Source organism: Rhinolophus sinicus, linkage group LG07 (assembly GCF_036562045.2).
Source record: "Rhinolophus sinicus isolate RSC01 linkage group LG07, ASM3656204v1, whole genome shotgun sequence".
In the NCBI taxonomy this organism is placed as follows: Eukaryota; Metazoa; Chordata; class Mammalia; order Chiroptera; family Rhinolophidae; genus Rhinolophus; species Rhinolophus sinicus.
In genome coordinates, this window is record NC_133757.1 from 85,279,338 (window position 1) to 85,302,872 (window position 23,535).

At 44.4% G+C, this 23,535-nt stretch overlaps 1 protein-coding gene across 3 annotated transcripts in view; it reads right to left on the bottom strand.

Annotated features, from left to right (window-relative positions):
* Positions 1–23,535, bottom strand: part of DPYSL2 (dihydropyrimidinase like 2) — a 107,658-nt gene that overhangs the window by 63,884 nt on the left and 20,239 nt on the right. Inside the window, exon 1 of one of the 3 annotated variants that reach the window (XM_019714985.2) lies at positions 2,702–3,031. The exons of 1 other annotated variant lie outside the window; for it this stretch is intronic. In XM_019714985.2, coding sequence (XP_019570544.1) covers positions 2,702–2,740 — 39 coding nt within the window. In that variant the 5' untranslated portion in view covers positions 2,741–3,031. Of the gene's footprint in view, positions 1–2,099; positions 2,451–2,701; positions 3,032–23,535 lie in introns of those variants that run through there. One more of the 3 variants, XM_019714978.2, reaches the window with a different exon arrangement.

The following is a 23,535-nucleotide window of genomic DNA, read 5'->3' on the forward strand; positions in this document are numbered from 1 at the left end:
TCTAACACCACTAGAGATTGTTAATACACTTATATTTTAATTGCAACAAAATATATGGCAAGCAGCACATGAGGGCCAGGAATGCACAGAAATGTTACATTATGATTCAGGCTATTGATGGAATGGAAAGTTAAAATCCTGTGTTCAATGTCTAGTCACCTATTCAACGCTATTTCAGACTGGGTTGAAATGTAATAAGTTGAACCACAAACTGCCCTTTTAATATGCAAAACATTTCAAAGGATGGCATTCATTTTGACAATGGCTAACTCAAAATTCAGTTATGAAACAACATTCTCAGCACGTGCTATTTATATTTAGCACCTACCAAGAAAATTATAGCGAATCTGTAATAAAAAATATATAAACTATGACAGACCCAGGAGTAAAGATACTTTTGTACATAAATGCGCACATGGGGTTAGAAAGTGTTTATAGTTTCTCCAACATAATGAAAACCAGTTAAGATGATTTAAATTTCGTACATTTTAGGGTCGGTCCTTCATCCTGCTGTAGACTTTGGAAAGTTAGTGGAACTAAAAGAGTCAACAATTCCTGCACTTGTATAAAGTAAATGTAAAGACCTTTACAAAATCTTGTCGTGTACACCATGTCACCCAAGCCTCACAACAAATCTGAGGCGGATGGAGTCAGATCCTTATTCCCATGACATAAAGAAAACTGAGGCTCAGAGGGGTTAAGCCACTTGCCCAAGGTTACCCAATAATCCAGCGCACTTTCCTGTCTTCCCAGCTCTCTCCCTCTCTGTATTCGGCTTTGATGGGATGAATACAGCTATGGAGGCAAAGAGAAGCCCTGCCCTGCACCACCTGCTCTCTTAGCCGGGTGGTACTTGTCCCAGCCATCATTGCGAATCCGGAGCCAACATCACACCAAGAAAAAAAATGAAACATCACAGCCCCGTTCATTCTAGTGCCTTCCAGAAGGCTTCTTACATAAGAGGCTGGCCATGATGATGGACAGAGGGAAACCATGCTATATAGGTCCTACATCACGCAACCAGATTTTTTTAAAGAGTAGAGGGGGCGCTCTTTTAAAAATCGGTCTTGTTTTTTGCTTTTTGAATTTTTTTCTCCCCACACTGTCAAAACGAAACTGCCTTTTTCATTCATGAAGACAGCAAATTACTTGAGGCTTGCAGCAAATCTCCACACCCCCACTACCCAGACTCCTTCCTCCCATCAGAGAACACAGAACGTCGGGTCCCATCGCGCATTGCCCTTGGGGGGTCTTGGGTCTTTGGCCTTCCAGAAAAAACTAGTATCCACCCTTGCTGTAGAACTGCCTAGCTCGTCCTATAAAATCTTCCCGGCACACGCCCCCTCCCCTGTGCATTTGTTTTCACATCTCTCTCCTGCAGATGGGTGTGCCCTTGTGTATCCAGAGGAAGCCCGGGTCCCCGTGGCTAAGAAGGAAACCAGAACGAAAGCGCGCCCTCAAATCCAGCACTGAACGCATCTGCACTTTTCAAAGATTCTATGGGTCTCTGCCTCAGCCCTGGGTTCTACCCAGCAATCAGCTGGCCATTTGCAATTGCACATCATTATATAACAATGAATTTTTCCCTCGCGTTCCTTCCTCCCTCCCCTGGGCTTCATTTGGGATGTTGAGAACTAGGACTGGCGAGGTTTTTCCTGGAAAGATGGGGAGAGGGTTGGCGGCAGGGGAGCGGTGGGAGCAAGAACCTGTGTTCATCGCTGAAGCATCGCCAATTCATCGCTTAGATGTGTTTTTCGTGATTTACAAACTAACCACCCCAGGCCCCAGGGCTGCGCCGGCACCTCCAACCGCCGTGATTATTGTCTGGCCGAGGCCGGGACGGGCCATCTGCTTCGTGCGTCGCGCAGCGCCATTACCTCCCTGAGCCCGGCTCGGCGCTGTCCCCAACGCCCACCCTTCCAGCCCGCTTTGTATGCGCCAACACAGACGTCTCCCGGACTGCAGAAGAGGTAGAAAGAGACAAGAAAGAGAGCCCAAAGCCCTGCCAGGGTCCCAGTCCCGAACCAGACGGCGGAAAAGCCAAGAGAGCCACCAAAAACCGGTCCCTGGTCAACAAAAAGCCCACGCCTGGTCCCCACCTTTCTCCGCTCATCACCACGTCCCTGTTTTTCCTTCCCGTTTCCACATCCTCCTGGTACACCCTGCCCTTTTAGCATCCCTCTGCTGTCATTACGCCTCCAGGCTGAAACCCGCTCCTTTTTCTAAGGAACCGGAGGAAAGCTCCAGAAAGCCCTTTACAGTGGGGGCGGGAGACACAGGGAGAATCCATTTCCCATCTCCTCATCCAGCTCCTGGAGTCCAGCCTCGCAGCACGCAGTCCGGAGAACAATATCCGAGCTTCAACCATGCATATTCAATCTGGCATCCATTTGCTTACACCCCGCAGGCCAGCACTGCAGCATCTTGCTCTGACAATAAAAGGATACAGCGGGTCTGGCGCGCTACCCAGGACGACCTTAATGCACTCAACGCTCCTATTTTAATGCCTTACAAATGATGTGGCTTACAATTCTATATTATTGCGTCTCCCACCACCACGATTGCCTTCTTTAGCAAACGGGGGGTGGGGGGAAAGTTGAGTCCCTCTTCCTCCCCCTCTTTTTAAAAAATTCCTTAGATGTTCTGTCCCACAAAAGGTTGCTTGCTGGCCGACCGCAGGTTTACCAAGTACCAAACTCACCGTGATGCGTGGAATATTTTTCTTCCCCTGATAAGACATCTCTCTCCTGGGAAAAAATTAATTTCAAGAGGGCAGCTTTAAAGCAAAAAATTGCCAGGAAGGAGACTTGGTATTTTTGTTTTGTTTTTGCAGGATGGAAAAAGGTGCAACGCTTAAGCTGGTCTTGCTGATAGCAAATTCCAGGAACGTAAAGGATAAATGCAATCCTCTGTCGCTCTTCCTTTTCTCCAACACAGCCCCAGCTAGGGCGGAAAAAAAAGAAAGAGAGAGCGAGAACAGGAGGGAAGGGGGTGGAAATAAACTACAGCAATAAAAGCCTCGGTTCAAGTCGGCCACCGCGGCGCATGCGCCGCCAGCCACTCCCTTTCCTCCCAGGCAAAATCCATCCGCTTCGAGAGAGACGAGCCCTGATTGGCCACAATCGTGGAATATGCAAATAAGGCAGGCAGGGAGGGAAGAGGAGCGGCGCGAGAGCGCGAAATGCTGCAGTGTGCCGCGGAGGGCGGCGGTCGGGGCGGGCGCCCGCGCTGGGGACGCGCCTTTCGCGCCCTTTCTCTAGGCCAAGGCATCCGGCACTGTGGCTGGCTGCAGCCCCAAAGGCAGCATCTGCAACGCAGGGACAATGGTGGGGTGACCATTAGGGACAGGGGGAGCCCAGCCCGAAGGAGGTGGGCCTCGGTGCAGCTCGGGCGGCACGCACCCGCTCGCGCGCGCCCCGGTGGATGCCCGCCCGCGCGCCAATCCGCGGAGGCCGCCGCTGCAGCCCCGCGTGGGGTGACTGCGCGGAGCCAATGGCTTCGCTGGCGGCGAGCGCGCGACTGCACCGCCGGCCGGCGCCGCACCGCCCGGGAGGGGCGCCGGAGCCCTCCTCCCGCCGCCCTCGCCTTTCACGAAGGCTCACTCGGCCTCCGCCCTGGAGTCGACGGGGGAATTCAAATGGCAGAGAGTAGAGGGAAGGGAGCGGGGAGGAAAGGGGAGGGCTCGCTGCGGCACCGCCCAGCTCCAGAGAGGGGCGGCTGGACGTGGGCCTGCTAGCTGGGCGGCGTTGGGGCGTCCTGCGGGCTCCCCGCGGGCGGGGAGGGGCACGGGCCCGAGGCGACACTGGAAATGTAGTCCGAGGGCAGGCGCTGGGCTGGAAGCAAGAAACGAAAGTCTGACGCCCTTCCTTCTCCCAGTAGAGAAGTGAGGCGGCCAGGGAAGGCCGCAGGACGCTGCTGCGGATGAGAAACCCTCGCCTGAACCGTCCCTTTGTGCCTTCGGGCCACAAGGAACTTGGGGGCAGGGGAGAATGCAACCGCAAGTTGAGGCAAAAAATGGTCCAACCTAAGCCACTGCCCTCTTTAACAGACACGCCCACCTAGACCCATTTGTGGGGCTGGGGGGTGGTCGCATTTCGTTGGTGCGTGCATATCTGTTGAGGAAAAGCTGTTGGGATCACAGCGCCCAAAGAGCCCAAAGAATTATGAGGCTCATAATGAGGCAAAAAGCGAGGAAATGAACTGGAGAAGCAGGAGGAATGAAAGAAAGGAAAGCTTCTGCCCCAAAAGAAGGGGAAACCGAGTCACAGAAAATCTCCTGGAATCAGAGTTAAAAACACAAGGGAGTCTTGACTCCCCAGTCAGAAATACTAGTCATACCTAAAACAGCATTCAAGGCCTCTCTTCTTGGGGCTAGCAATTGAACAGGCTTTGGGCCCCTTGCCTTTGTAAAAATCCCCATAGAGGGGAAAAAAGGCTGGTCCAGTTCATCCTGAGCAATCTACCAGGGGTCAACTCTTTGAAAGTTTGCCCACGCAGGTGCACAGACTACGACCAAAGAGCACAGACAAACCAAAGACCTAGGTGGCTTTGAGATCAAACGAGATAGAATCAATCTCTACATAATCTGGGCCCTCAAGCAGCCATGGTGGGGGTGGGGGTGGGGAATCTGTTTAATTGGCTCACACCTACTCAGCAAAGATGAGCCAGATAAACACGAAATAATCCTGGGGCTACTGTGGTCCCATGTAATAATGTCTTTCTGCATCTGGCCACTTGGGATGGTTATCTGTCCAGAAGGTATGAAATGCACCCTTTCACTCCTATTCCTGTAAATTCTAAAGTCCCAGAAAGGGGCTGAGGTATGCAGCAAGCTTCCTGTCTGGGTAATTCATTCAAGTTCCAATTAGCTATGCATCTTGAAAATAAAATCGAAGCACTTCCCCCTACATGTGATGTGCTAAGAGCAAAGGGAGTTGATGTCAGCAAGTATTGGCGTCAGCCTGTAGGAGTTCAAGTTTATAAGTCTGAGAAAACATAAAATGGGCCCTGCAACCTGGAAAGCCAACTGTAGATTCTAACAGTGTGTGTGTGTGTGGGGGGGGGGGGGGGAGGACAAGTGTCCTATTAAATCATAAGAAAAATACCACTTGGCAAGCAAGTAAATGAGATTCAAATTAACTTAAAATAACCTCTAATTATATTGTTTGTTTATATTCTTGTTATATTTTCCTGCCCCTGAATTGTTTGATCGTAACAGATGTAATTATACCATATTTGCCAATTTGCCATTGAATATTTTGCGTTACAATAAAAGCTCCCAAGAACTTTTGTGTCCAGTCTTATTTGTGTCAGTCTTATTTCTATAGCCACTGATACGAGGTTCCAAGTACATAATTGACATTTCCACTCATAAATATCCAAAGATGTAAGGTTTAAATTGATTGATCTGTTCTGATTAGATAGAGTCTAAGAGTATTTGGCATATAGAAGATAGCAAGTGATTTTAGTGGACCAAGGAAAGAACTGTTTGCAATCTGCATTTCTTACCGTACTTGCCGCTCAATGCAATGCAGAAAACTAAAGGGGGAAGGGGAGATTTTCCACCCGTTCTGCACTGACAGACTTGTTCATATACACTATTTTTTTTACATTGTCTTGACAAACTCTCCACGAAAGTTTCTCATAAAGTTTCAAATCATTATCCCTCTACCAAATATCTGAATCAATTCTCAGGTATGATTTTTCTGAATTTTTAGAAAATTAAATGCATGTCAAACATGAAAAAGCATTGTAAGATAGCCTATTCCACATTATGACCCTTTCCCAAAGCCCCTGCCTTCCCATACAAAGAGCAAGATGTGGTGACTACATGACAGCCATTTCATGAAATGGTTCTTTCCTGAGCATTCTGGGTTGTCTGGGGGAAGGGAGAACCTGCCTAAATAGATGCATGAGCACAAGGAATGAGTTCTACCCAGGTGAGTATCAGACTGACCACAGCCTCCTCTGCAGCTTTATGTCCCGTCCCTGACACCCACACCCCATGCTTGGGGTGCGTGCAAACTTGCACCAACACACACACTGCCCCTTCTCAAATCTGTGCCCTGTTCTGCATTCTTCCCCAAACTTCCATCCCTTTTTCCTCAACACTTCCTCTAAAAGTGAGCTTAAATCTCACCTCCCCGATAAAGTCTGTCCCCTGAAGCCTGAAGCACTACCTCCTGTATTCACCTCTACTGTAACATACATCTGCCATATTGTTTGCATTCCTCTTTTTCCAGGAACCAGAGCACTGTCTGATCCATGGTGGGGGCCCTCTACGTTTGGTGCGTAAATAAACGCTGTCATTGCTCTTACAAGAGAGAACAGATTCTTCCTTGTCACCACTATGGTCAGTTTTGATGGCAACACAATCCCCAACTCACATGTCTCTTAGCACTGTCTCCTGGCTGGGTCTTCCTTCTTGGCAGCCTAGCTCCCCTCCTGCAAGTCCCTGAAACTCCAAGAGAACCTTCTCATCATGCAGCTCATTATTCTTTGCACGGGTATAGCTGCCTGAATTTTAAGCTACGCCTCCACTAAACAAAACGGCCACATACCACCAAGCCTGAGAAAACACAGGGAGAGAGCATCCAATCCTACAATGAACTCCAGAGTCATACGAGGCATCTCCAGTACCTCTCAGCACCAATTTCTTCAATTGTTCCCTCTCCACTCTCGCCTTATTCTTTGTACTTGGTTGCATTACAGCATTTATCATATACCACCTAGGCTATACTGGCCTTACCAACACCATAACTCGGTGAGCATTACTTTCCCTCCAATTAAAGTTGGAGCTCACAGACACCAGAACAACATACAAAAGTCTTATTCATGTCGTACCCTTATATAGGGCCTGGCGAGTGAGGACTCAGAGAGAATGGGATGCATAGGTAGATGTCCGAGTGACAACATCCAACGCTGACTTTTAAGATGTCTGCATCATACAATTTGCCAGGAACTGGGGGTGGGGAGATGGAATGCTGCCACTCAGAAATGCGGGGTGACAGATGGGCGGCTTTCAGTTCCTCAGCACCCTGCACAGTATGCGTTGTCCCGGACCAGGCCCGTCCCTGGGCTTGGTTTCATCTTCCCCCTTTGGGAAGCAGGAGTGATCATTTCTGCTTTGTGGCCTCGCCTGGGCCTCTGCAGAAGTTTACTGTTCAGGATGTCACAGAGTAGGGAAACTCCAAAACGGAAATTGCTGACAGAAAGAACGGACCCTAGGTATGATAAAGAAGAGAAACCCCTGCGTCCCTGCATTACTGCAGTACTGACGCCAAAGGCCGTGGCCTCCGATGCAGCCTGCAGAGGAGTTCAACTTAATGCGGTGGTAAAGAGAAGGTACAGGAATTCCTTGCCAAAAACTGAGGGCATTGACTAGGACACTTGATCTGGAAGCGATATCTTCTTCTCTGTAGATGGAAACAGGCCATCACAGTCGTTTTCGTTGGGCACGTAACCCTGAAGGGGCAGAGTCTGCAGAGGCACAGCCAAGGCCCAACCGATCCAAGCTTGCCCAGGAGGTGCATTCTTTACCAGGGGGGACGCAGTGGTGACCGATGAGGGTTGGGAGTGACTGGCTGCCCGAGCCAGATGCTGCTTTTGCTGAAACTAGAAAGACTATTGGTCAACTCAGTGGGGGCTGTGAAAGCATCCAGAAGTCCTTACTGCATAAAGGTAGGAGGCTCATCTGTCCACATCCACAGAGGAAAGTGTGCACTTCACAGAATCTAGTACACTTGGTTTTCTCCTCTTATTTCCAGTTAGCACACAGTCCTCCAGAATACTCCCTGCGTTACCTACCTTGCCCATCATCCATCCTGTATAACCACACATTTTCCCTGGGGTTTTTCTGCAGAGCAGGAGACAGACAGCATCTTGCTATGGACATCACACCTCAGGTCCGCCCTCTGGTGGCTTATGCGGGAAGTGCACTGGGTCCCTTCCATCCTTGACTGGCTGGTGACAATGGACTAGAAAAGGGCCTTGTTCCAGTGTTCCTGGGTCTGAATTACCCAGAGTGATTTCACCTCTTTGTTGGAATAATCTGAATCTAATCAGTTCAGGCCACCTGATTAGAATCTCCAGAGATAAGGCCCAGGAATGATTTTTTTTTTACTAGTCTACCTCCAGCCACTAGACCACTCCCAACCACGTTTTATAGAAGAGGAAGAGAGAACATGGACTAAAACACAGGTCTCGCTCCCTACCTAAGACTTGTCCCGTTCCTCAAAGTACATCGATGGCCCTGCTCTTTACCCAGTGGGAACATCTCATGAAAGACTGGTAAATATTATCATCACGATCTTTCTAACTTGTCTGCCTTCTAGGAAAACACTGTTATGTAGTCAGTAAAGAGGGAATTAACATTTACTGAGCACCTACCATAGTCTAGGTATAGCACTGAGTACTGTAAATATATCTTATTTAATCCTCCCAAAAAAATCTTACTATGTAAAATCTTATTCTTATTTTATAGGCAGGAGAGTAAAGCTCAAAGGAACCTCTTGTTCCAGGCCCATGTTCACGCAAGAGCAAGAGCTGGACTCGAATCCAGATCTGTGTGATGGCCTCAAGCCCAAAGGGCTAGTTCATTAAATGATAAAGTACTTGTTTAGCAGAAATCAGGACCCAGCTTGTGAAAGAGGTGGGCCTAGGTGGTCTGCTGTTTTTTTCTTTACCACTTTCACAATTCCTTGCTGCCACTCAAGGCTCCCAGAATTTCCATCAGTCTGCTGGGACCTGTATGCGTTCCTTAGATGCTTCCCCTTGTCCGCAAATTAATTCTCTATCTCTGTTTTTCCTCATCACCCAACGAGACTCAGTTTCTCTTAGTGGCCCAGCTCTCCTTTCATTGGGAACATGATAAATTAACAACAAAGTTTGAATAAGCAATGAACCCTTCATGTGCTAAAAGAGGAACACTCTAATTGGCAGAATTTCAGACAACGAAGCAGGCTGCTTGCAGAAATGAAATGCAAACTGTTTATCAAGACGGCCTTCCTTCCCAGCCTCACCTTGTGCTCCCCCACCCATAAACCTGCAGCACCCTGGTCTCCCTGTTTCCTCTCAGTGCCCCCTCTTCTCCCATTCATTGCAGGGCTGGCTCTTTCTCGCCCTCCAATGCCCTCTTCAGGGAGACCCTCCCTGACCACCCTGTCTGAAGTCCACCCACAGATTCGCCACTATTCCCTATCTGAGCACTGTCTCTTCAACAGCAATCGTCACTAGCTGAACCTATTTTTGTGTATTTGCTTACTTGGGTATTTTTAGTCTCTACCTCTCAATTGCAAACTCCTAAGCCACCTTGTTCTCTAGTAGCAAGGCCTTCAGGCCTTCATGATAGGACTAACGCTCAACAAACAGGAGTTGAAGAAGCAAAGCAAGGCAGAGTCTCTCTAACGACCCTGTGCAGGTTCCCTCCTGGCCCTGCCCCACTGCACCAGCCACCAGCCTAGGTGATCAAGGCCCCACCTTTCACCTCTGTCTCCCTCATGGAAACCTCAGGTTTTTAAAATGCCAGATGGCAAGAATCCACCTCACTGGATTGGGTCATATGGCCTGGGGTCCAATTATCCATGGCAGAGCATGCAGAATCCTTTCCCACGGGGAATTGTCCTCCGAAAGCATCAGGCCTGCCCATCAAAAAGCTCAGCCCCACCTGCAGCTCCAGTTTGGTAATAGCAGTTGGGGTCCTCTTTCCAAGCCCGTCCTCCTGGCACAGGCTTCACTACACCCAGTCAATACAGCAGATCCTCGTCAATCTAGGACCTCCTCCATTCAGGAGCTGTGTCAGTTCCAAAAAGGGACAAGAAAAAGAGTGAATGATGTGCCTAGAGAGTGTAAACTATATTTCAGGAGTTTGTCTCTTAAAAGAACCAGCCACATTCAAATACTGGGAACTAGTTACATATTTAGAAACACTCCATGCCTCTTGCTCATTCGTTCGGACAGGTTCCCTAGAGACCTCATCGCGGGCAATTTATTAGCTTTGTCTGTGAATTCTTGAAAGTGGTCCCACTTGGATATTGTAAAGATGAAAAGAAACACTGAATTTCCCCTTAATCAGATTGGTCTTCCTTCTCCCTTCCTCACTCCCCTCTCCCCTGCCCACCCTCTATTTCTTTCCAAATTGACAGGAGTTTATTATCCCCCATGTGCCAGCCCAAGGAGACTAAAGGGTTACTGGGAGGTAAGCTTGCAAGCTCCTCACGCAGCCCCTGTATGCCACAAGGTCCTGTGAGCCGCAAAGCCATGGGGTGGTGCCACATGGACACCACGTGCTTCACAGGCTCCAGAGAAGCTGTGCTCCTCTGCCCTCAGCTTGGGGGCCCTGTCAGCCACCCAAAGACTGACTGCCACCCAACTTCTGAGCAATCCAGTCTCCCTCGAGAACAGAATGGGACCTCATGAGGACACGTGGATAAGGAAATTGTTAAAAGGATAAACAGCCAACTGGAGTTGTGTTAGGAAGAAATTGTCCATCATGTATGTGGGCCTTTAAACTAGATTCTACATCAATGAGCAATGGTGACTTCGTGTGGACATGTAAATCAAACGAGGGGAAGAATCGGAGTATCTACACTCATCCATGAGACTCAAGAGTTCTCTTCTGTTCCTTAGGAATTGAGAAATACAGTTAAATTAGTGAAATGGCCACTTTAAGGGATCGGGCTGAGAGAGGAAGAAAGTAATCCCTGGGGGCCTGAGGGATTAAGGGGGAGGTAGTACCCTCCCTCCCTCTTCTCTCCTCTCCACCCAAGACCACTGCCTTCATCTGAGGTGTCACCATCTTTCCCAATTAATTAACTGGGACCCTGCTTCCAGGTCTTATTCTGTCCTGAAGTCAGGGTACTTTTTCAAAAGTGCGATTCTGACCATGTTACTCTTCTGCTTATAATGCATTCAAGACTCCACAAAACCTATGTCATAAAGTCCAAAATCATTAGCAGATATCCAGGCTTTTTAAATACTTCAGCTTCGGCCTATTTCTTTTGCTTCCTTTAGTGTTATCTGCACCTCTATTTCACACTCCATGCTCCAGCCACATAAAACTCTGTGTTCCCTGAGTGTGTCGAGTTGCCTGTAGCTTGTGTCTGCACTCACATCTCTACCTCTCCCAGCACATCCATCCCCACTCTGACTCCTCACACCGTCACTTCCTCCGTGCAGTCATTCCTGAGCCTTCAAGTAGAGCTGGTCACTCCTGTGTACACCACAGAGCCCTGTACAGACTCCTGGACAAATGCCTGAAACAGTTTCCTCACTATTTTTTTGTACATTGTCTCTTTCTCCTAAACAATAAGCTTTTTGGAGTCAGAGGCTATACTTTCTTTCTTCAGCATAGAGCATAGGGCCTTGCAACAAATTTTGTAAGGATGGATGGATGAGTAGCTGGGTGGATAGATGGATGGATGGGTGAATGGATGTATGGGTGGATGATGGATGGATAAATAGATGGATGATGGATGAATGATGGATGGATGAGTGGATGGATGGATATAAGGGTGGATGATGGATGGATGAATGGATGGATGGATGGACGGATGGACGGACGGACGGACGGATGGATGGATGGGTAGGTAAAAGCTGGACAGATGAATAAGATCCTTGAACAAAAGTCCTAGTTATAAAATACAGTTACACTGGGTCTTGAGTCTAAAATAAACTTACAGGGCAAAAAATTCACAGCTGTGCTGTCTTAGGCCTCATCCATTTAAAGTTCCCAGGAGGACTGATGGGCACTCATGACAATCATTCTCCCCAACTAGAGAAGACTGCAGAACTGTCACTAAGGACCAGGTGCCTCTGCTTGCTACCAGCACCACCCTCTACTCATAGATATATTAGGCCCTCTCTGGAAGACACTTTGAATGTTACATAAACTTTAGAATCTACAGATGTGACTCCAGAAACTTTTCCTTGATGGGAATGAACTCAGAGAGCTTAACCAAAGGACATTTCACAGCATTGGCATCATCCAGTGTGACAAGTATCTGTATTGGTTGGTATGGAGGAAGTTACCATAGGCAAAGGAAGGCTGATCAAGTTCACCTGGTGAAATGTTCATTCAATCCAGTATTGAGATAAATGCTCCTTTCCTTGCGCCCTCCCCCTATTTTTCCTCTTTTTTTGTTGTTGTTGTTGTTTGTTTATTTGTTTGTTTGACTTATCAAGTCATTTGGACATTTGGCCTATAGAATGCCAGAAGTAGTCATGGTCTGGTGCATGACCAAGGTTGTCACCAGAACTGCAGGTGACCCCTGGGAAGCCAGCAGTGTGAGTAAGCCCTCCCCTTTCAGCCCTCCGTAGGGTCAAAGCCAAAGCGGAGAGATATGACGTGAGCCTCACGCAGATCCTTTCCTGAATCCTCGTTCGTATGATCTCCAAATCAGAATGGGGAAGAGCGGTGCGGAACTGCGTTTCATTCTTTCTGCACTTTCATTCTCTTTCTTCTCTCTACATTTCCATTTTAAAAGTTTCAGTTGACATTTCTTCAAACTCACTGACTCTTTCTTTGGTGGTACCTACTGTATTGGTAAGCCCATCAAAGGTGTTCTTCATTTCTGTTACAGTGTTTTTGTTTTCTAGAATTTTCTTTTGACTCTTTCTTATAATTTCTATCTCTCTGCTCACATTATCTCTCTGTTCTTTCATGTTTGCCACTTTTTCCATGAAAGCCCTTAGTAGATTAATCATAGTTATTTTAAATTTCCGGTTTGATAATTTTTCAGAATCTCTGTCATAGCTGAGACTGTCCATGAGTCTGGTTCTGTTCTGTGTCTTCGAAGTGTGTTTTGTCTTTTAGTATGCTTTGCAGTCTTTTGTTGAGGTAGTGATAAAGCCCTAGGTAAGAAGCATCCAGTACTTGCTCCTGTGGTGGGCTTCTGCTCCAGGAAACTCTGGTTCTCTGTATTAGCTTGTCTCTCCAGTTGTAGGTGCAGCAGTTGGCCCTGTGACTTCATTTATCTAATGGATCCAAGAAGGTCATTGATTTTCAGTTTATTCAGCTTTTCTCGTGTTGTGAGGATAGGAGTCAGGACTTCCAAGCTCCTAACACATCCGCCCTCACATCTTATCACATTTTTTAAAATGTAATATACACAGAGCATACACACAATAAATGTAAATAAAGGCACATGTATGAATTAAAAAAAAATATTCTAGAAGGATGTACATCAAAAATGCTAATAGTATTAATATTTTATGAGCAGTTTCTATGTGACAGATATTGTTTTAAGCTCTTTACAATAATTCATAATTATTATATTAGTGTTATATTATTATATAATTACTACTAATAATAATTGAGTGAAGTAATTTGTTTAAATAACTATTTAATTAAGTAGTTATTTAAATAAATAAATAGGTGACTTATTCTTCACAACAATCCTAGAGATAGGTAAGAGTCGCCGCTTTATATCTTTTTCAGTGTCTGAATTTTCTGCAATGAGCATATATTACTTCTGTAATACAATAAAGATACTAACTTTGATGAAAACAAGAAGGTATGAAAAGCAGCCAAGGGAAGAAATCACAGAAAACATTTCAAAGTCAAATCTAAACTGCTCTTGTATCATCACATCACTGTTTGTCTCCATGAAGGACTAAAAATATATTCTAACTAAAAAACTTTAAACCAGTGTTTTGCAAACATTTTGACCAAGATCCTTAGAGAAAAATACATTTTACACCTAAATCTGTGACCTAGCATAGATTATGTCTATGCAACTGGACTAAAAGAAAATATCTTTTTTATAAAAAATTGGTCACAATCCACTGTAGTGATCTCGCCACCCATTCGCCCCAATTGAAAGACTCTTAGACAATTATAACGAAGCAGTAATTGGTATGAATGATCAGCAATGTGACTGTAAGTCCCTCTCCGTCGCTTGCAACTAAACTTGGTATCAGGAGTTTAGAAGGTTTTTCTACTTACACATTTTGACTTCACAACTCATCTGCCACAGAGCTTTTACATCCACTTTCTCAGGTGGCCAATGTTCAAAACTGGAGAAATCTCATGCTCTTTTGAGGTCCTGGGGTACCATGCAGCAGGCAACGGCTGCAAAGCTCACCAGCTCCTGGGCCTGGTTAGTTTTCTGTGCCAACTTAGCTGGGCTGCAGTACCCAGGTATTTGATTAAATGTTATGCTGGATGTTTCTGTGAAGGTATGTTGAGATAGGAGTAACATTGAAGTCAGTAAACTTTGCATAAAGCAGTTAGCCTGCACAATGTGAATGGGCCTTCTCCAGTCACTTGAAGGTTTTAAGAGAAAGGGACCAACCTCCCCCTGAGAAAAAGAAGGAAATCCTGCCAGCAGACCACCTTCAGACTTGTACTGCAACACCAGCTCTTCCCTGGGTCTCCAGTCTTCAGATCACTCTGCAGACGGTGGGTGGACTTGCCAGTCTCCAGAATCACATGAGCCAATTCCATAAAATAAATCTTCCTCCCTATGTAAGCACATCGTATTGGTTCTATTTCCCTGGAGAACCCTAACAAAATGATGAACACACAAAAGATTATGGTTTCCGTCTTATTAGCCTACTCTCCCAACTGCCTTCTCTGTTTGCGCACTTTGATGAAGCAAGTTGCCATGTTGGAAAGACCCACCTAGCTAGTACCTGAGGGTTTGATAACAGCCAACGAGGAAGTGAGACCTCAGTAACCGAAGAAAAAAATGAATCCTTCTGACAGCCATGTGAGTGAGCCTGGAAGCAGACTCAAAGTGAGAGATGACTGCAACCTTTGCCAGCACCTAGATCACACAGCTTGTGAGCGATCCTAAAGCAGAGCTAAGCTGTGCCCAGGGTCCCAACCCACAGACACTGTGATCATTTCTGTGAGATAACAAATGTTGTTTTAAGCCACTAAGTTTTGAAGTAATTTTTATGCAGCAACAGATAATAATACACTACTAAGAGTACTACTAGTAGTAGTAGTATAAAAATATAAATTCAAAATTACTATTATTAGCATTGGGAATAAGGTTTTTAAATATGGGAATAGCCAATGGAGGTTTTTCAAATTAGCAAATACTTTGGTGAAATGGCAGGAGTTGAGGCAACAAATCCATATATGCATATATGTGTGTATATATATATATATATATATATATATATATATATATATGTATACACACACACACACACACACACACACACATATTTAAAGTGTCCAGGTGATTCTGATACTTGGTCTCTTTGGGAACCCTCGACATGACCCATGCCCTAATTCCATGAAGTTATTTCATAACAAAGGATGCTGTCTGGGGCTCAGATTGCTCTGGGCAACCCACTGGACCACTATTTCCCAGTGTAGAGGTACCCAAGGTGGCACTCCAACATTTTGTTTGAATAGTTACATATTTATGATGCATGACAAATAACAACTGGCATGTCAACTCCATATTTTTACATCTATTGTTGCTTAGACCAAAGTTAAAAAATAAATAGATAAATAAAATAAAATATGCAAGTTACTTCCCCTTTCTTCCCCCTCCCTTTGCTCAGGACATGTCCTGGGAGAGCACTCGGTCGGTGCACCCAGCAGTAGTGGAAGGTGAAGGAGGAGAAGTCCCAGGCTGAAGAAATGGCCCCTGTGACCAGGAAGACAGGTACATACACGGGTGTTGAGAAAAGTAAATAACATTCAGGACAATGGGAGTCATATCTCTTATTGTCATAAAAGAAAAAGGAGAAAGCAAGAATAAATTCTCTAGAATAAATTCTTCTGGAATTGGAAGAATCAGTTTTTAATATACAGAGACATAGGAAAATAAGTACATAGATAGATATAGATGTGTGTGTCTATATGTTTGTCATGATTTGCATACATACATATATTTTCCAGCCCTGTCCAATGAGAGGGCCTAGAAACAATGACAATTCAGTGGCACTAAGCACATCTAGCACCTTGAGTCTCACCCATTTCTGGTTTAGATGATATTTAGATGAGACTTTGGATTTTAGACTTTGACATTGATACCAGAACAAGTTAGGACTTTAGGGGCTATTGAGATTGAACAAAGGTATTTTATGTGTGAGAATAACATAAACTGGGGGGAACCAGGGGTGGAATGTTATGGACTGAATGTTTGTGTCCCCAGAGAATTTATATGTTGAAATCTAATCCCCAATAACTAAGGTAGGTAGTCAGGTCAAAAAAGCATAAACCATAAAGAAACATCAGACAAATCCAAATTGAGAGGCATTCTACAAAATCCTTAGTCTGTGATCTTCATTAAGTGTCAGGGTTATAAAAGTCCAGGAAAGATGAACTATTCCAGATTCAAGGATATTAAAGAGACATGGAAACTAGTGGTTTGGTGCAAAAGTAATTGCGGTTTTGGCAATTATTTTTAACCTTTTAAGCCACAATTACTTTTGCACCAACCTAATAAATGTAAATCCTGGCTTGGATATTGGACTTATAAATAGTATTGGCCAACTGGCAAAGTTGGAATGGCGTCTGAGGATTTCATGGTAGAACTAAATTTTCCAGTGTCATGGTCACACTTTGGTTATGGAGAGTAGTGTTCTGGTTTTTTAGGACATATACACTGAAGTACTAAAGGATCATGGAGCATCATTATCTGCAACTTATTCTCAAATGATTCGGAAAAAAATATACAATTGTGTGTGCTGCGTGCGAAAGAGAGAGAGAGGCAGATAGAGCAAAACGCCAACAATTTAAGGAACCTAGGTGAAAGGTATACAGAAATTCTTTTGTAACAATTAAATTTTAAATTACTTCAAAATATAAAGTTAAAAATAAGCTTACAAGCAGACGTCCATTTTTCTAAAATATTGAATAAATAATAGGAAAGACCATGTGCACATATGGCAAAAACTAATGACTGGAGTTAGGAACCCAGTGCTCTATCATCCTGCAACTCCTGAACTGGCCTTGACTTTGCAAAGGTGGGGCAACCAGCCCAAATCAGGCTCCACTAATGGGAAAGAGGAGAATCAAGGCCATTCCTCAGCTTCTCCCTCAATACCTGGTTTTGCCCTAGTCATTCAAGTATTTAGGCAATAGTGAGGAAAGTATTGCCTTTTGTAGGAATTACTTCTGAGTCCCCCAGCTGTAAGCAAATCTATTTAAGTCAACCGAAATGCCCATCAGTAGATAATTAGATAAAGAAACTGGTACATTTTTACAATGGAATACTATTCGGCCATTAAAAAGAATGAAATCCTACCGTTTGCAACAATATGGATAGACCTAGAGAATATTATGCTAAGTGAAATAAGTCAGACTGAGAAAGACATATAGCCATATGATCTCACGTGTATGTGGAATCTAAAGAACAGACTAAACGAGCAAACTAAACAGAAATAGACTCAGAGATATAGAGAAAAAAACGGATGGTTGCTAGATGGGAAGGGGGTGGGGATGTGGGAGAAGGTGAGGGGTTAGAAAGTAAAAATTAATAGTCACAATATGATACGGGGATATGAAATACAGTATAGGGAATATAATCAATACTGTTGTAAAGAGTATGTAGGGTGTCAGATGGACACTGGACTTATTAGAGAGAATAGTTCATAGACTGTGTAGATGCCTGACCACTGCACTGTACACCTGAAGGTGAAGTTGAATAATATTGAATGTCAACTATAATTTTATATATATATATATATAAATGTAAAGTACAGCATAGGGAATATAGTCAATGGTTTATAACAGCTATATACAATGTCAGAGAGGTAGTAGATTGGGGGGTGGTTATCACTTTGTGAGGGGTCTAAATGTGTAACTATTACATTGCTTTGTACACCTGAAACTAATAAAAAAAAGTTCTATCAAACAAATATATCCTTACTATCTATCATGACTTTCATTTATATGCCTCTCAGCTATGAAGGGACATCAGGCTTACTAGACATTTCTCACCCATTGCCCTTGGTGGCCCCAGTCAGGTTGTAATTCATATCCTCCTCACCGTTCTTTCACTGTCTTTCCCGTCAACAAAGCTGCATTCAGAATCTTCACTAATTCCCTATGAGATGCAAATGTTTCTCTTGTATTTCTGTTTTGTTTCTGTTTTGTTTCTACACTTATTGCCTAATTCTTCCTGTTCAAACACAATTTACTCCCCTTCACAAATGCACTACTCTCGTCTTGCTCACCTAATAATTTACTGTTGAAAAACGTTACCCACAGAGCACTTATCTAGATAGGGAGAAAGCTTTCTGCATTGGTGAGGACACTGCACACGGCTGACAGCACTGTGCGTTAACATGAAATTCCTGCTGCTGCTGAAGCGGAATATGTTGGCACTGCGTCCTGGCACACTCATTTCAAGACGCCAACATATTAGCGATGTCATCTGACCAGCTCATCTAAGGAAATAATTAGGTTACATCCCATTTGTCATATTGATCTACATGACCCCTCCACTGAAAAAAACCCTAATCTCAATATTCAACTTTGCGTAAACAGGCTTGGAACCTAGTATATGTTTCTCTCATTCGTTTTCTACCACAATCTCCGTACCTACCTTCTGTGAAATGAATTCAGGCTTCAGACTAGAAAAAGATCATGCAGTACCACAGGTAGTATTTTGGTTTTTTACGAGGTGCCAGTTCATGCTTTAAAAACTATATATGTATTACACATTTAATCCCCCTAAACAGCTCTAATGTTACGAATTGAATGCTTCTATCCCCCCAGATTCATCTGTTGAAAGCTACCTCCCAGTGCAATGGTATTAGGAGGTAGGGCCTTTGGGAGATGATGAGATCATGAGGGTGGGGCTCTTAGAAGAAGAGGCCAGAAAGCTCTCACCCCATTTGCCTCATCCTCCATGGGAGGATACAGACTTCCTGCCTCCAGAACTGTGAGAAAGAAATGTTTGTTGTTTAAACCACCCAGTCTACAGTAATTTGTTACAGCAGCCCAAACTGGCTAGCACACTTAAGGGTGAGACACCATTCTTATCTTAATTTAAGAAATGAGGAAATAGTCACAGAAATACCATTACCAGATAAAATACCAAAAAAAGGTGCCCAGGTAAATTTGGATTTCAGCTAAACAATGAATAATTTGTTTTAGTATAAGCATGTCCCAAATATTGCATGGGATATATTTATAATAACCAAAGTAAAAAATTATTTGATGTTTACCTGAAATTCAAAATTAATTGGGTGTCCTCTATTTTTATTTGCCAAAACTGGCAATCCTACATAGAAAGAGTAGGTAAGTTGGCCAACATGACACAGCTGGTAAGCGCAGCAACTGCCAATATAAAGCCGGGCAGCTGACTCCAGAGCTCACACTTCTACTTCGTGGATCTTTGTAAGGATTAAATGAGACAGTCCACAAAAATGGCTTAGAATGGTGTGTGACATCTACTAAGGATAATAATATTAATAACCAGCATTTTGTCATTGATAGTCCTAATATCTCCAACTCTAAAGGACACTATCAAGAAAGTAAAAAGACAGCCCACAGAATGGGGAAAAAATATTTGCAAATCATATATCTGATAAGGAACTGGTATTCAGAATACATAAAGAATGCCTAAAACTCAACAAGAAAATGACAAAACAACTCAATTTTTAAAAATTGGCAAAGGGCTTGAATAGACATTTCTCCAAAGAAGATATACAAATAGCCAACAAGTACATGAAAAGATGCTCAACATCATTAGTCATCAGGGAAATGCAAATCCAAACCAAAATGCAATACCACTTCATGACCAGGAGGATGGCTGTAAGCAAAAAGACAATAGCAAGAGTTGATGAGAATGTAGAGAAACTGGAGCCCTCATACACTACTAGGGGGAATGTAAAATGCGGCCACCACTGCGGAAAACAGTTTGGCAAGTTCATTAAAAAGTTAAACATAGAGTTATCATATGACCCAGAAATTCCACTCTTAAATACATACCTAAGAGAATTGAAAACATATGTCCACCAAAAACTGTACATAAATATGCATAGCAGCGTTATTCATACTAGTCAAAAAGTGGAAACAACCCAAGGTCTGTCAACTGATGAATGGCTAAAGAAAAGTAGTAATATTCATACAATGAAATATAATTCAACCATTTAAGAAATGAAGTCCTAATACATATTACAACATGGCTGAACTTTGAAAACACTATGCTAAGTGTTTAAGTGTGGGCTGGTCTAAGAGAATGCTACACTATGGGTGGCTTAAACATTTATTTCTCACGGTTCTGAAGGCTGGAGGTTTAAGAGCAGGGTGTCAGTATGATTGGGTTCTGGCGAGAGTCTTCTTCCTGACTTAAAGGTGGCCATTTACTCACTGTATCCTCACTCATTTGGTGGAGAGATGGAGGGATAACTCTCTTCTTCCTTTTAAAAGGACACTAATCGCATCATGGGGACTCCACTCTTTTGACCTAACCACCTCCCAAAGGTCCCACTTCCTACTACAATTCCATTGGGGGTTAGGGTTTCAACATAGGAATTTGGGGGAACACAAACATTCAGTCCCTAAAATTAAGGGAAAGGAGCCAGTCACAAAAGGCTTCCTATTGTATGATCCTATTTATATGAAATGTCCAGAATAGGCAAATTCAGAGACAGAAAACAAATTAGTGGTTTCCAGGAACTAGGAGTGGAGAGAATAGAGAGTAGTGCTTAATGAGTTTCTTTTGGAGTGATGAAAATGCATTGAAAGTAGATAGTGTTGATGGTTGCACAACTAGTGAATACACTAAAACCACTGAATTGCATACTTTAAAGGGGTGAAATTTTATGGTATGTGAATTATATCTCAATAAAAAAATGCTTTACCAAAACTCACTCCTCTCCTCAAGTCTACCCTGGCCCCACTTACCTTTGGAAGGTACCCTCCCCTCCTCTTTTACCTAAAATTAAAGCCCATAAGGCATCAGCTCCTTCAAGGTCCCTCCCTTCACCTTCAACCCCATGCCCGGGGTCACACAGTCTCTTCCCAGCTGCAAGAGAAAGCCCAGATCATCCCTGAGCAACCACATGCTCCTCTGCACTTAAAGCCAATCGCTCCTTTCTTATCAGGGAACCACAGCCCCACTCTATCAGGCCTGCCCTCCCACTGAGCCGTCCTCTCACGACACAAATATGACCAGCGTTCCCCTTCTTGTCAAAAGCAAATGAACTTACAAACACAGAAGGGCCCTCCCTGTGCCTGCCTCCCCAGCAAAATGCCTGTCTTCCCTAAGGACACCAAGATGAGATCCCCCATCAACCCCCACCACCTCACCTCCCAATCTCCCCAACCTCACAGCACCTAGCTGCTGCTACCCAACCTGCACCAAGACTGCTCACACTTGACTCCCGCAAGGGATGGTGAGCTGTGTCCCGTGCAACTAGCAACGGCAACTGGACCTGGAGCTGAGCTGCGCCTCCACCACTAAGACTGAAAGGACAACAACTTGAAGCTGAATGGCACCCTCCACAACTAAGACTGAGAGAACAACTTGACTTGGAATAGTCCGTGAAGTACATACTGTTCCCCAATAAAGTCCTGTTCCCCTTTCCCAGCAAAAATCTTTAAAAAAAAAAAAAAAAAAAAGATTGCTCACACAAAGACTAGTGCCTAATGGCCAACCAGTGGTCTTTCTTCAGGCTTCATTCCACTTCATTTTATTCTGCTTTGGACGGCATTGACCATCCTGCACCTTCTGAAATTTCCTTCCTTCCCCTCCCTATCTTCACTTTTATGATATTAATTAACATAAAACAGCCATTAATTAAGCACCTGCTAATACCAGGCACTGCACTTCCACCAATGGTCTTGGTTAGTCTGAACCAAGCTGTAGAATAGGGATTGTCTCTATTTCCTTATGTGGCTCCCAAGCCAGTAGATTCATTACAGTGATGCTCAGCGTTCAATACCTTACTCATCCTCAGCCCCAGATGGTTCTGACATCAGTCCTCCACCTGCCACGCTACCACTCCTGCCTGGTATTGCTCCTATTTCTCTGGCTACTTTTTCTTAATCTTTTTTGGTCATTTTGCCACCAGATTCTTCCCACCGCTAATAAATTCTTCCCCCTCCTGACAGAACAATCTTTTCACAGCAGATATCTAATCATGTCATTTCTGTTGAGAAACCTCCCACAGCTTTTCATCAGAGCTTCAAAGAAGAGCTAAATCTGAATTTATGTAAACCAGGCCACGGCAAAAAGAAGGAAAGCTTCTCAATCCCACAAAGGCAGCATAATAATCTAACAGCAAACCTTGGGGATACAAGAAAAGAGAAATCTAAAATCACATTATTTAAGACATTCCAGGAAAATATAAAGACAGAAACGCCACCATTAACGCCGCTCCCCCGCTAGCTATAATAAAACTCCAACACCTTAGCCTGTCTTCCCCAGCCCTGCACAATCTGGCCTCAACTCCTTTTGCAGCTTCATTTCCTGATGGTTTACTCTTTCCTGCTCCCTCCTCCCTCCTGACAAGCAATGCATTCGCTCAACTCAATGGCATCAATATTCGCTTCTTTCTGCCTGGTACAGTCCCTTTCTCTTCATGATGGAAAGTCCTCCTCATATTTCAAAGCCAACCTCAAAAACCATATCCTCTACGTGGGAAACCCTGACCCCTGTCATTCAATTCATCCAACAAAATCACATGAAGCATGTCTCTATCCCAGGCACAGGAAATTTAAAAGTTAAAAGAGACATGGCTTCTGCCACCAAGTTTACAATCTATGGGAGGAAGAACAATATTAAGCAAGTAGATAATAACAGCTAATATTTATGTAGACTTCCTGTATACCAGGCACTATTTTAAGCTCCTGACAACTGCGCAACACTCTAAGACAGGGACTATTCCTCTGTTAGGTTAACAGGTAAGAACACCGAGGCACAGGAACGTTAACTAACTTTCTCAGAGATCATGCAACAGGAAAACGGTAGAACCAGGATTTGAACTCAGTTGGTCTAGTTCTGAAGTCCATCCTCTAACTCCTCTGAGTACCCCCAGGACCATGGCTATGAAAGAAGTAAACAGAGATGTGACAGAGGGTAACTAGGACAGGGGACAGTGTGACTCTAAGGCTGTGATATCCAATACAGTTTCCAATGGCCGCCTATGGCTATTGACCCCTAGAAAGGTGGGTCGCCCAAACTGAGGGGTGTTGTACGAATAAATAGCATGTCTACCAGATTGCAAAGATGTGGTATGGATGACTATCAACAAGATGACCAACTATAGTACCCTTCGCTTGTATCCATCTTGTATGCCAGGATACCTTTGGCATCCATCTGCAGACAAAAGTGCCTTTGGGGGAGCTGTGGGTTCCAGCACCATAATCCAAGGGACCCTGGAAGAGTCTTGCTCACCTGTGTATCAGGTAATAGGTCAGAGAGACCTCGGTTCCAGCTGTGGACGCTGCAGTGGCTCGTGAACCAGCTCCAGCCCCTGTCAGCCATGGGCCACGAGCCTCTGGACAACACTGTCTTAGATAATCACTCAGGGATAGAGAGCCTTTATGGGAGCCCAGATTTCCAGCAGAGATGTACCAGTGTGTCACTGGAGAAAAAAATATACGAGTTTGGATGC